This window comes from Vicugna pacos, chromosome 6 (assembly GCF_048564905.1).
Source record: "Vicugna pacos chromosome 6, VicPac4, whole genome shotgun sequence".
In the NCBI taxonomy this organism is placed as follows: Eukaryota; Metazoa; Chordata; class Mammalia; order Artiodactyla; family Camelidae; genus Vicugna; species Vicugna pacos.
The window spans coordinates 72277626-72290831 of record NC_132992.1 but is presented as its reverse complement, the minus strand read 5'-3'; the positions used below and the strand labels follow the sequence as shown (position 1 = coordinate 72290831).

The 13206-nt window shown below is 38.0% G+C and overlaps 1 protein-coding gene across 8 annotated transcripts in view; it reads right to left on the bottom strand.

Moving 5' to 3' along the window:
• Positions 1 to 1955: 1955 nt before the first annotated feature.
• Positions 1956 to 13206, bottom strand: part of TTLL5 (tubulin tyrosine ligase like 5) — a 255265-nt gene continuing 244014 nt past the window's right edge. For all 8 annotated transcript variants that reach the window (XM_072963451.1, XM_072963454.1, XM_072963449.1 and 5 more), the window contains one exon: positions 1956 to 2363. Coding sequence is in view for 2 of the 8 variants with exons in the window: in XM_031679270.2 (XP_031535130.1) it covers positions 2341 to 2363 (23 nt within the window). In the remaining 6 variants the exon portion in view is untranslated. The remainder of the gene's footprint in view (positions 2364 to 13206) is intronic.

Sequence of the window (13206 nt, the reverse complement as noted above, 5' to 3'; positions counted from 1 at the left end):
TCTTACTCAAGGGAGCCAGTGGGTCTGGAGAGGGGATGCACATGCTTAGCCCCTGAGCTGTGGCCAACGTTATCCCAAATTTCAGTCTATTCACTGATGGCAGTCATTCTCAAATTTCACTGGGCATGAGAATCACCCAAGTGTTTATTTAAAATCTACAAATTCAGGCTGCAGCTTTTGAGAAGTCTTTAGGACTGGAGCAGGGTCCAGCCTGCCTAAAACCTGCATTTTGAAAAGCAGTGCATTACACCTGACATCACTGATCCTCACTTGAGCTCAACTAAGGAAGAGGGAAAAAATCTTCCTGGCCCCAGAATAACCTTCCTTTTCATCCAGTCTCGCAGGACATCACTAGATTGTTGGCCTATGGTTCATCATCATGAATCAAGACAACAAACAGGGTTTCCTGAAACAGCCCAAAGAAAACAGACCCACTGTGATTCCAAGTGTTTTTTCATTAGAGCTCTATTCTTACCTTAATCAGCTGATACAAACAAGGGCAGAGGTCTGAAATCCAGACTCCTCATTCCACGTCACTTACAGGCAGTACAGAAACTTGAACCATCATCTGTCTGTCTTTAAAAATACACACTTGTTGTGGGGAAGTATAAGGAGGGACACTGCTGTTGGAAGGAGGATCATATGATTTGCCTGGTTTATTACCAGGAGAAGTCCAGTGCCAGTAATGCTGACACTAAAGCACCTGGGTAAATGAAGGGAGAGACCTGGAGTCTGGTCTGACGCCTGGTCAGCACCTGGTGAACGCAGTAAGAGATCAGCTGCAGGACTCAATTCAACGGTCACCTAGGGCAATCCTGGTCTAAAAGGTCTTTTACTGGGCTTGAACCATCTTATGCTTTTTCTTAAGACTCACATGGCGAGTCTCCCCAAACGTCTTATTTCTCAATTCTACACATCAGCAGGAGATTAGGAGGGAATTCTAATTTGTCTCTGAACCAATTTATAACGAAGTTAGCAAACAATTAAGATGGTCCTCAAACTACTAACCAGAAGTACCAGGAACATCTGGAACGCATTCTCTCTTCTCTCCTGCAGCTGACAGACTTTACCCCTCACAAATGAACAGTGCTTCACTGAGCTCAAGTCTGCTTTCATTCACTCCGAAGGCAACAGAGCCCCTCTTCTCTCTGCCTTTTGGGTGTCCTTTTTCGTTTGGAACTTCCATGCTGAATCTATAGCACCTTGTTGTGGAAACCCCAGAGGCTGGATTCTCACCCAATAATTCCTTGGGGCAGCTAAGTATACCTTCAGTGGGTTCCCGCAGCCCACCTGTCAACCGTTCCCCCAGCGGAAGCCAGAGAGAGGATAGGACAGGTGAGGAAGCGAGAGAGCAGAGGTCAAGCAGAAAGCAGCCAGGGGGCCGTGCTGCCTCATTCTGATGAACTGTTTAGGTCAACGCTGTGCAACTGGACACAGATTCACGTGCCACTGGAGGGCCTGTCTGCTGTGGTCTGATAATGGAGGCACTGGCAGCACCAGCTCCCCAGGTGTGGGAGTGGCCCCTCGGGAGCAGCCTGGACCCACCATCTGTTGAAACCAAATATAAGAATAAAACATCGCTTTACAGCTCACATTTCTTCACTGAAGTTTAAATAAATTGCCCAGCAATGAAGTAAGATAAGTTGGTCCCGTTTGTCTTATTTGTGAATACTGATTGTTGGGAAATTAGTAAATGGAAAAAAATAAAATAAAAATAGACTTACTTTATTAGTTTTAGAAATCAGTAATTCCAAAGGGCGCCTTTACCATGGCTCATGTGGTCAGCAGCACACCGACTTTCCTCCACTCTCTGGGAGACTTGTGATGTAAGCTCCCCCTTCCCCCTAAACCCTCTGGAAAGGGAAGAACAACTTTGGTAGATACTGTTGTTGGGATTTTAGGCTTGTAGGAGATAAAGCTTAATACTGCAATCTGGAAAAGAAGAGGAAGCAAAATGCAAATAGCCAAAGAGCCTCTTTTATATCATCTCTGTGCGGTAGCAGGAGAGGGACAGAGGAGACCTATACAGGTTGGGGAGGGGGCAGAAGGGGTAAAAGATACACGTGTGCTCTGATGGGGTAATATAATGCATCAGCTGAATGTCCCCACTGCCAAGGTCCATCGAAACCTAGCTGAAATGTTTTCCTGTCGTCTCAGGAAGAGTCTGGATTGGCTGGTAGGCAACAATCTACTGCCACTTCTGCTTGAAGGCATTGGGGACTGAGGCAGCAAAAAAAAACACTCTGCACCCCTTGCAGCACTGGTGGATGCTTCCCTGGCAGTCACGCACCCAGGAGTAGTGGGACTAGTGAATAGGTTCTTCCTCCGCCGGTTTGTGGTTCATCGTTTAGTGTGAGCAGGATCTGAAAGAGAAAGTCAGCCACTAAGTGTCCAAAATGGGCACGTGGGGGTTTAGTAATTTACAGCATGTTTGGATTAGTTAGCATTGCTGAAGTACAAAGTAGCTGTGGCCCAAATAAATGACGATCACTTTGCAGTAGAAAACTATTCATTTTAACCACCTTTGTTGGAAACTGTTCTAAAACCCTTCAATTTTGCTGCCTTTTTTTTTTTTTTGGCTGTAGTTTTCTTCGCTTTCTCCCTACTCCTCATAAAAACATTTCATCCTTTTTGCTTCTTAAATAGAAGATGCTAAATATATTAACCTTTTCTAGAAACTCAGGGTCAGCATTATTAGCATTCAATATTGAACTGCACAGAAAATCTGCTCTATGTTAGCTCCAGAGTTTGTCTAAATCTTCCCTCCACGTCAGGTTGTCAGAAAATATTCTGCCTTGTACCCCCTGCTCCCATCCACAAAACACACACCTACAGCCCTCTCTTCCAATGTAAGAGAAGGAAAATTACCATTACCCTGAATCCCCTGTGAGATCCTTCCAATTCTTCCCCATTCCCACTACCCTGAACTTTGCATTTAACCTTTCCTTGTTTGCTTTTTAAAAAGTTTATTTAGTTCATATATATATATATATATCTAAATACTGTATTGTTTAGTTTTATGTGGTTCTGAATTTTATAGTGCTATTTTATTATGTGACTATTCTTATATGTGATCTCAGCACACAACTGGAAGGATTTCTTTAGATAGATACTTCGGAGTGGAATTGCTGGGGACATAAATACTTGCATCTTCAACCCTCTAAAAATAATGCCAGATTATTTTCCAAAGCAGTTGCACCACTTCACACCCTCTCTGCCAGCGGATGAGCTCCCTCTCGGCTTCCCCTCCTCTACGGCGGAGAAGTGGTATCGCCTGAGCTTAAAATTTTTGCGAACAGGTGAAGATATGATGGCATCCTACTGTGGTTTCCACTGGGATTCACCTGACTGGGAATGAGGCTGAGCATCTCTTCAGGTATCTAGCACTGAGCACACGTATTTTCCTCTGTGAAATGCCTGGACATGCCTTTTGCCAAGTGAGTTGCTGCTTCTTGATGTTTTTAAATAGCTTTACTGTGATAGAATTCCATTCAATTTACCCATTTAATGTGTGCAATTCAGTGGCTTTTAGTATATTCAGAGTTGTGCATCCATCACCACAAGCAAGTCTAGAACATTTTCACTGAAAGAAAACGAAACCCCATATCTCTTAGCCATCACCCCCATACAGCTCATCCCCCAGCCCCAGGCAACCATTAATCTATTTTTTGTCTCTATAGATTTGTCTACTGTGGACACCGCATATCAAGTGGAATCATATAATATGTGGCCCTTAATGTCTGGTTTCTTTTCACCTACCATAATTTTTTCAAAGGTCATTCACTAGCAGGCACCACTACTCTATTCCTTTTTTATGGCGTTTTGTGTACACACTACATTTTATTTATTCACTCATCATTTGATGGGCGGTTGGGCTGCTTCCACCTCTTGGCTATTATTAATAATGCTGCTATCAACATTCACGTAAAAGCTTTCTGTTTGGATATATGTTTTCATTTCTGTTGGGTTATATGTGTAAGAGTGGAATTGCTGGGTTATATGGTAATTCTAATGGTTTGAGGACCTGCCAAATCATATCTGCAGTGTATTCTCCCAATTTCTCCACATCCTCATCAGCACTTGTTATTTTCTGTCTTTTTGATTATCACCATCACGGTGGACGGGAAGTGGTATTCTGCTGTGGTTCTGATTTCATTTCCCCAGTGGCTACTGATGTTGAGAATGTTTTCACATGCTTATTGGCACAGTGTATCTTCTTTGGAGAAATGTCTGTTCAGATCCTGTGCCCATTTAAAAAATCAAGTCATCTTTTAAATCGCTGGGTTGTAAGACTTCTCTACATATTCTAGACACAAGTCCCTTATCGCATACATGACTTTCAGATGTTTTCTCCCATCCTGTGGGTTGTCATTTCACTTTGACAGTGTCCTTTGAAGCACAAAATTTAAAAATGTTGATGATGTCCAGTTTGTCTTTTTTTTCTTGTGTTCCTTATACTTTTGATGTCATATCTAAGAAACTACTTACTGATTTTTAAAGTTCTTTGTTTAATATCTGGATACTAATTTTTTGAAGGTATGTTACAAATACCTTCCCAGGCAAAGGTGTTTCTGACTCATCTCTTCACTCTCTGTAGGGTATCTCTTTTTAAAGAGGATGCTTCATGATTTATGAATTTATAAGGAAAGTCCTACTCAGAGATAAAAGTTAGATTGCATTTAGATATACGTTAACAAGGGAACTTTTCAGAAAAATGAGTTTTCAAAAATATTAGGACAGTATTAGAAAATCCAGGGCAGTCACCATAAAAGTAGATGGTTTCTTTGAAAAACGTTTTAAAAGAAAAAAATGTCAAACATACACAAAAACTAGAATAATATAAGACACCTCCATCCTCCCACCCTCTAGCTTTGATAATTATTGATGTCCTATAATTTGTGTTTCATTTCTTTCCCCACGTTTTCTTCCTGGAATACTTCAAAGCAAACCCAAGATAACACATCATTTCACCCATAAATACTTTAGAATGCATCTCTAATAGATAAGGACTTAAGGATAAAAGGAAAACAAAACAAAAACCCCACAAGATCTTTATGGTGTCTTAGACGTTCTTAATTGGAACAAAGTCAAACTGATCAGTTTTCACCTTTCTAGTCTGTATTTTTTAAGTCTAATTGAGGAAATCTTCCCCTTACATTACAGTCCTAATATATGGTCCGATAATGTCTTATAGAAGATGGGCACTTTTGTCTTTTATATTTAAGCCTTTAATCCAACCTAAAACTGCGTACGTATGAAGCACAGATTTTTCCTTTTTTCCCACACAATAACTAATTGTCCTAGCATTATTTATTTCTTCCTTTAACTGCAATACCTCTCTGACATATACTGTTTCCATATAGAAGACCAGCTTCAGGTTTCTCTATTCTGTGCCAACACCACACTCTCTTAATTACTTTAGCTTGATAATAATCTTGATAATAATTCTTGGTATCTGGTAAGACAAGTCACACATGGCCCTCTTACTCTCATTCTCATTCTTTGGGAGGACAAGGGTTATTCTTGGCCCTTTCCTCTTCAATGTAAATTTTAGACTCAGCTCGTCAAATTTAAAAAAATGAACAACTAATACCCTCTCCAATTTATAGACCAATTTTGGGCAGAACTGACAATTTACCAAGCTGATTTTTAATCTATGAACATGTATATCTCTCCATTAATTTGTTTTTTTAATTGACTCTCGATAGGTTTTATAATTTTTAAAATAATAGGTCTTACGTATCTTTTGTTAGATTTTTCCCTAGGAATGTTGTATGCTTTAATGATTATAACTTTGATATAATTAAATGATTATAGATCTTTTCTATAATCACATACCCTACGTGTTTGTTGCTAAGGTACAGAAATGTAATTCATTTTGGAAAACTCTTATAAAGCTAGTAATTTATTTGAACATTCATTTTGGGTTTCCAATCAGAATAAATATAAATATATTTACATTATCTGAGAATAAGGACAGACTTGCTCCTTCATTTCTGATTCTCAGGTCATTTCTTTTCCTTATTCTACTTTACTGACCAGGACTTCCAGTACAACGCTCAACAGAAGTGAAGGGCACCCTTGTCTTGCTCTGCATCTTAAAGGGGAAGCTGTCAAAGTTTCCCAACTATTAGAATGATGGTTACTGTCAGTTTTTTTTGGTAGAGGTATTCTATTATTAGGCTCCCTTCTATTTTTAGTTAGCTAGGAATTTATTTTAAAGTCACAAGGCTATTGAATTTTATCAAATGCTCATTCTGTATCCATTGAGAAGAGCATATGATTTTTTCTCCATAAATCTGTTACTGCAGAAAATTACATTAGTCAATTTTCAAATATTAAATAATACTTGACTCTCTGGGATAGACCTAACTTTATCATGATGTATCGTCTTTTTAACATTGCTGGACTCAGTTTGCTAATGTTCTATTCAGACTTTTTTATATTTATATCCACAATTAAGAAGATCTTAATAATTGTAGAACTTTTGGAGGGGGACCTGTCCTTGTTAGATTTTGATATTAAGATAATAATAAGAGTTAGGGAGTGTTCTCTCTTTTTCTCTACTCTGGAATAGTTTGTAGAAGATTGGCATATCTGATCCCTGGATGTCCAGGAAAACCATAAAAGCCTAGCGCTGCATTTGCAGGAAGATTTTTGTTCTTGATTCAGTTTCCTAATAATTAAATAAGTATTTGGGTTTTATATTTCTTCTTGAGTAAATTTTTATAAGTTAAATACTAAAATTGTATCCATCTCACCAAAGTTTTAAAAATGTATCAGAATAAGGTTATTCATAATATCTTCCTACCAGATGTTTAATCTCTACAGGGTGTATAATAATGTCCCTATTCGTTTCTCTCAACTGTATGTTTATTTTCTATTTTATTAGTTTCCTCTTTATCTTTATTATCTTTGAACTTATTTTGCTGTTCTTTTTTTAATTTCTTAAGCTAGATACTCAGCACATTAACTTTTAGTCTTTCCTCTTTCCGTACTCTGTGTAAAATTTCCTCTAATATTGCTTTTTAAAATTCCTCAGGTTTTGCTAAATAGTATTTTCTAAATATATCATTTTGGGGATAATTTTATTAACTCTTTCTTAATTTCTAAACACATAAGGATTTTCCAGTTATCTTTCTGTTACGGCATTGTGATCAGGAAATATGGCCTTTGAAATGTGACTTAAGGTGTAGTACATAGTTTCTGCAAATGGACGTTTGCAAAGAATGTGTTTTATGTACTTAATTTAGAGTGATGTTCTCTACATATCTATTAGATTAAATCTGTTAATTGTGTGCTTCAAGTTTCCTAAAATGTAACTGATTTTCAGACTGCTTGACCTACCAATTACTGAGTTACATTAAAGCATTCCAATATGAAAGTGGATTTTTTTTCTTTTTTTTATAGTTCTGTTGTCAATTTTTGCCCAATATATATATTTTTTATAAATGTTCATTTTATTCAATTTTAACAATCAGGAAACATACTAGTTAAAATAAGTCAGCAAGAGAGGGGAGAGTATAGCTCAGTGGTAGAGCACATGTAGCATGCATGAGGTCCTGGGTTCAATCCCCAGCACCTCCATTATAAATACATACATACGTACATATATACATACATACATACATACATACATACATACATACATACATATCTAATTACCTCCCCGCCAAGAAAAAACTTAAAAAAAAAAAGTCAACAAGTAAAGGTAAAATACTTCCCTGGTGAATCTTTGGAACTTTTAGCCATAATGTACTGACCCTCTTTATTTCTGGATACGCTTTTGCCTTAAAATCTATTTTGTCTGATGAATTTAACTACATCCTCCTGGTATACCTTTTTCCAAACTTCTTTTTTCATCCTTTTTATATACTTATGTTTTACATAATATCTCTCTTAAACAGCCTAAATGTGGATTTTAAAATATCTAGGCTAACAATAGCTCCTTTTCTGGTTGACCATTTCTCCCCATCTCTACTGCTCCCACCTTGCCCCACCTGATGCAGCAGTCAGAGGTCCCATTAAACCCAAAATCAGCTCAGGCACTCTGCTGCCCAGAACTGCCTGATGGCTTAGCAATTCCCTCAGACGGAAAGTGCAAGTCCTTTCCTTGCTCACTGCGTCCTTCATGAGCTGGCTCTTCAGCATCTCCTGAGGCCCGTTTATTCCCACTCTCCACCTCACTCCCTTCCCTGCAGCCCCACTGGCCTGCTTGTATTTCCCAAACACAGCAGCTGTGATCCCCTTCAAGGCATGTGCTCATGCTGTTCCTGCTGCCTGGAGTTCCCTTCCCTTCATAGCCATCAGCTCATTCCCTCATCTCCTTTGGTCTTTACTCAGATGCACTCTTCCTGACTACTATGCGACTCTCCTCATTCTCGATCTTCTTTCATGGCTTTACTTTTTCCCTAGAACACTCACCACTATCTATTGTACTATTTGTGTTACTTATTTGGTTTGCTGTCCATTTCTATTAGGGATTTTTGGCTATTTTGTTCACTGCTCTGTGCTATGTGCCCAGTGCCTACAGTAGTGTCCAGCACATCATAGATGCTCAGTAATTATTAGTCCAGTGAATCAGTCTTTGACTTTAACTGGAATATTTAGTCTACTCACATTTTTGTAATTACTAATATTTTTATTTATTTCTATGGTCTTAAGTTGTGCTTTCTGTTTGTTCCACCTTTTCTTTTCTATTTCTTTTTTTTTTTAAATGGAGGTACTGGTGATTGAACCCAGAATCTTGTGTATGCTAAGCATGCGCTCTACCACTGAGCTATACACTCCACGCCCTGTTCCACCTTGTCTGTGCTTTCTTTTCCTCCTTATGGATTTATTATTTTTCTCATCTCATTTTCTCTACTACTTCAGAAGTTTTGCATTTCTAATCCTTTAGTAGTTATTCATTTCCACATCTGTAAACATTAACTATGTAAAGTTGAAGTTAATCAATATTGTCACCTTTTCACTGTACAATATCAAGTAAGACGACTTAAACTCTGATCATACCCCCGCCCTTAATTTAGACGACACTGATGTTGGATATTTTCACTCCCTCTTCACTCCCCTTTCAACCTCACAAGAACATTATCACTTCATAGGTTATGTTTATATTTCCCGATATTTTTATACATTCTTTGCTCATGATTCCTCCTTGCATCTCAGACCTCTTTCTGGTATCACCTTCCTCTGTTTGAAATACATTCTCTAGATTCTTTCCTTTTGTGGAGATTTGCTAGTGACAAATTCTTTGGGGTTTATGTGTTGAAAAGTGTCTTTATTTCATCCCCATCCTTGAAAGATATTACAGCTTAAAATACATTCCTGATTCTATAATTGCTTTCTTTCATCAATGGCAACATTATGCTCTATTTTGGTTTCCACTACTGCTGTTGAGAAGTATATGCTGTTGATCAAACTGGCATTCCTTTGGTAAGGCTTCTTTTCTCTCTAGTGGCTTTAAATATCTTTCCTTTGTCTTTAATATTCTAAAGTTTTAGTATGGTGTGTCTAGGTGTGGATTTTTTGTGATTCACTGCCATCTGTCTATCTTTCATGAGTTTTGGAAAAATTTTAGCTATTATCTCTTCAAATGTTGTTCCTGTCTCATTTTCCTTTCCAGAACTCCAATTAGATATCTATCAGGGCTTCTCACTCAGTTTCCCACCACTTTTTCTTTCTGTGCTGTATTTATTTCAGGTAATTCCTTTACATTCTCATTAAATCGCTCTTCAGCTGGGTCTAATCTGCATTTCAGCCCATCTGTTGATTTTTAAATGTTAATTACTAAATTTTTTTCAATTCTGAAAGTGCTACTTAGTTCTTTTTTCAAATCTGCTTGGTCATAATTTTAATATCTTGGTTTTACTCATACTTTTACTCTCTCCTTTAACTTCCCTAAACATACGAGAATTTTTAAAAAAAATTTATCCCTGGTAATTTCAATATCTTAGTTTCTGCAGGCCAAATACTGTTATCTGTTATTTTTGCTGGCTTTTGCTTAAGGTGACTTGTTTCCTTATTTGTTTTATAATTTTAAACTGTGATCTCTTAGTTCTTAGAACTTTACCCGTGGGGTTATTTGAGATTTGAGTTGAAGGAAATTTTTCCAGAAAAAAATATGTATTTAATTCTATTGGGTGCCTGGGACCACTACTAGCTTAGGACTGCCTTAAACTAAATTCTCAGTTTCAAGTTCTTTGGGACACCTAGGGAATATGAATTAAGTTACATTGTGGTTCTGTGGACCTTTACTGCCCTGATGACCCAAGCACTGGGTCACCAGGCAGGAGTGGGGATCGAAGAAGCTCCAGACCAGAATCACGGCAGGTGTAAAGGACAGCAGGCAAATCTCAAAGTGAGAGTCTAACTAGAGACCTTTCACATAAAGATGGACCCCAAAGGACTGTATTCTCCATTGAAAGGTTAACGGAAATAAACCTCCCCTCTCATCTGACCTCCACCCACTCAAGCACTGAAAGGAAATAGCCTGTCTTGAAGCTTGATGCTGAGTGAGATGGAGTAGGGGACTCTCCCCTGCTCATTTATAACCACAAGTTGGCCCTACTGTAAGCTTAGGCATATAGTCCTCCTCATTGCTTCTGTAGCCGTGATCACAGCCCAGCTCTTTTCTTTTTAGGACTTTGAAAACCAGCCATTGAAGTTAAGCCATCTTCTTTTTTGCTTTGATGTCCTAGCCTGGAAGTTCTTTCTTGCTTTTTGGTTAAATGTCTATGGGTCATATTGTCTGTCTATATACTTACTTGGCATTTATCAGAAATAAAGCTACATCTTATTAGGTTAGTTCTAAAGTCAGTAAACAATGTAAACAAAAATATCATCTGAATTACTCTTAAAAATCTTAAAGCACCTGTGAAATACATTATACCAGTTTGGCAACTATTAGAGAGTTCAGCAAACCCAGTTTTTATTCCAGCCTAGCACCAGATTAAAGTAACTGCCTTGTATTACTTTAACATAGCAAATAAAAATATTTTTATACATGACTGACACTGGCCAAGGTGAACTACATCATGAGAGGCCCCTAGGGATGGAGAAGGCACAGCAGATGCCCTCTCCACGCTCACTTTAAGGATTATATTCTGCCAGCAGAATGATGGATGGACTTTCCTAAACCACCTAAATCACAGTTTCTTAAGCTTTGTTTTCGGTGCACGTAGGGTGAGGGGAGGGGACTACGTCTTGCATGCGTCTCTCATTTCCCCCGCTACACTCTTTTAACTGCACAGACCATGTCTTACAAATCTTCACATGACCCCGAGCTCCCAGCATATTGCCATGTAAATATTTACATGGGGGCTGCTTGGTAAATATTCCATTGGCTGATGTGGAAAATGGTCAATAGCATGGCAGCATTCCTCCAGAAGTTAAAGACTTCCACTAACAATACAGACTGTACTTCTGCAAACAGCAAAAGGCCTGGTATGACAGGTGGCAATCCACCTTCCAGACCAGTGCTCCTACCACCTGTCAGCTGTCTGAAGGAAAGGGATGCACATTTCCAGTGAGATCATCTGAAATCCACCATGACTTCCACTCCAATAAAGAAAGCCCAGACCTCAAACACGAACATGTAACTGGAGGTATTTTTATTCCACCAAGGTCTGAAGTGATTAAGAGAAATAAAATTTAAAACCTAATTTTAAAAATTACCTAAATGCAAAGACTTAAAACTGTGCCTCTTAGATTTGTCCCTAGGGCCTTCCCAACTGATCTGAGTGGCCCTGGTAGTACACTCTGGCAGCATTCTGGTTTGGGAAGAAAGAGAATGAATGAATCACTTTATTTATATCCTGAGTGACATTAGAAGAAAGGGACAGCTGGGGAGTGAGGGCCAACCTGCTGGCCCCTCACCTTCCTGGGCACAGTTCTAGGATGTAGGAATGAACAACACACGCACATGAGCATCAGATCCATTTCATGAAACCCTGCCTGGTTGACACAAAGGCACTGGCACAGCTGCGAAGGGTTTGTTCAGAGCAGAGGCAGCCCCCGAGTGACTCTGAAATGCAGTCACATGGGAGAAGGGGCTGACCGACCACGGCAGCACCATCGAGCTCTTATGCCTTCTTAAAAATCCTTCTTCATTGCTAAGGAAAAATATAGGCACTTATTTAACTCTTAGATGCGGCTCAAGTATCCATTCATAGGGGAGACTTACTTCCTACTTGCAAATGAGTGTTGAATAGTTTTAATAAAATGCTATTTTAAGGAATTCTACTGTAAAGTCACATAGACATGTAAGCGTAATTCTTCTAAGAAAACTGTACCCAACTAATTTCTGAAAGTATATATAGTTCTTATAATCCAGTAAAAACCATGATAGCCTTATTCTGGCTTATTTTCTTATCACAACAAACCCGAAGATGAGAAGATAGTTACATCATGGAATAGAAAGATATAAATCTATTTGAATGACTTTCAGATGTCACTCAGTAAAAGGTTTCTTTTTTTAACCTCATGGAGATAGACACCATTTAACATATTTGCAGAGAGCCTTATTATTTTTTTTTGCATAAGGGGATATTTATTAACTTCCTCTTTATGAAAATTTAAAAATTGCAAGCCTGAACTAAATCAAAGTCCTTGGGATCTAATTCTATGATCTATTGACACCAATCTAGTTTTGAAGCACAATCCACTTAAGCACATTTGAGATATGTATGTTTTTGTATAAGATTAAGTATAATATCTTTTATATGTTTATATAAAATATACATGTAAATAAAATCTGGATTTATAAAATAAATCACTAAATTATTAAAAGGAAAATAACTTATTTCACAAAAAGTTTCTTTACTTCCTGAAAAGATTTAATTTCTTTATGGAGAGTTCTAGAAATGAAAAATTTACCAGCCTTCTAATCTTTGAAATTTAATAATGACTATTATTTTCTGTCTATAGGATAAATACATGCTCACTGGTGAAAATCTTCAGTGAGGTTTAAGAATGAATTTTTATATAGCTTTGGGTTCAAAAGAACTGAAGTACAGAGGGATCTTTCCTATTTAGAAGACTTATTTCTAGCCTGATGAAAGTTCAGTCTCATTCCTCCTACAGTAGATATGGCATTAATTAAAAAAGGGCACTGGATACCAGTTCTTTGCCAAAGCATCAGGAGAATAGCAGACTTTTAATTATCTGAGGAAAGTAAAAGAAGGGACCCTAAGCCAGTGACTTTCA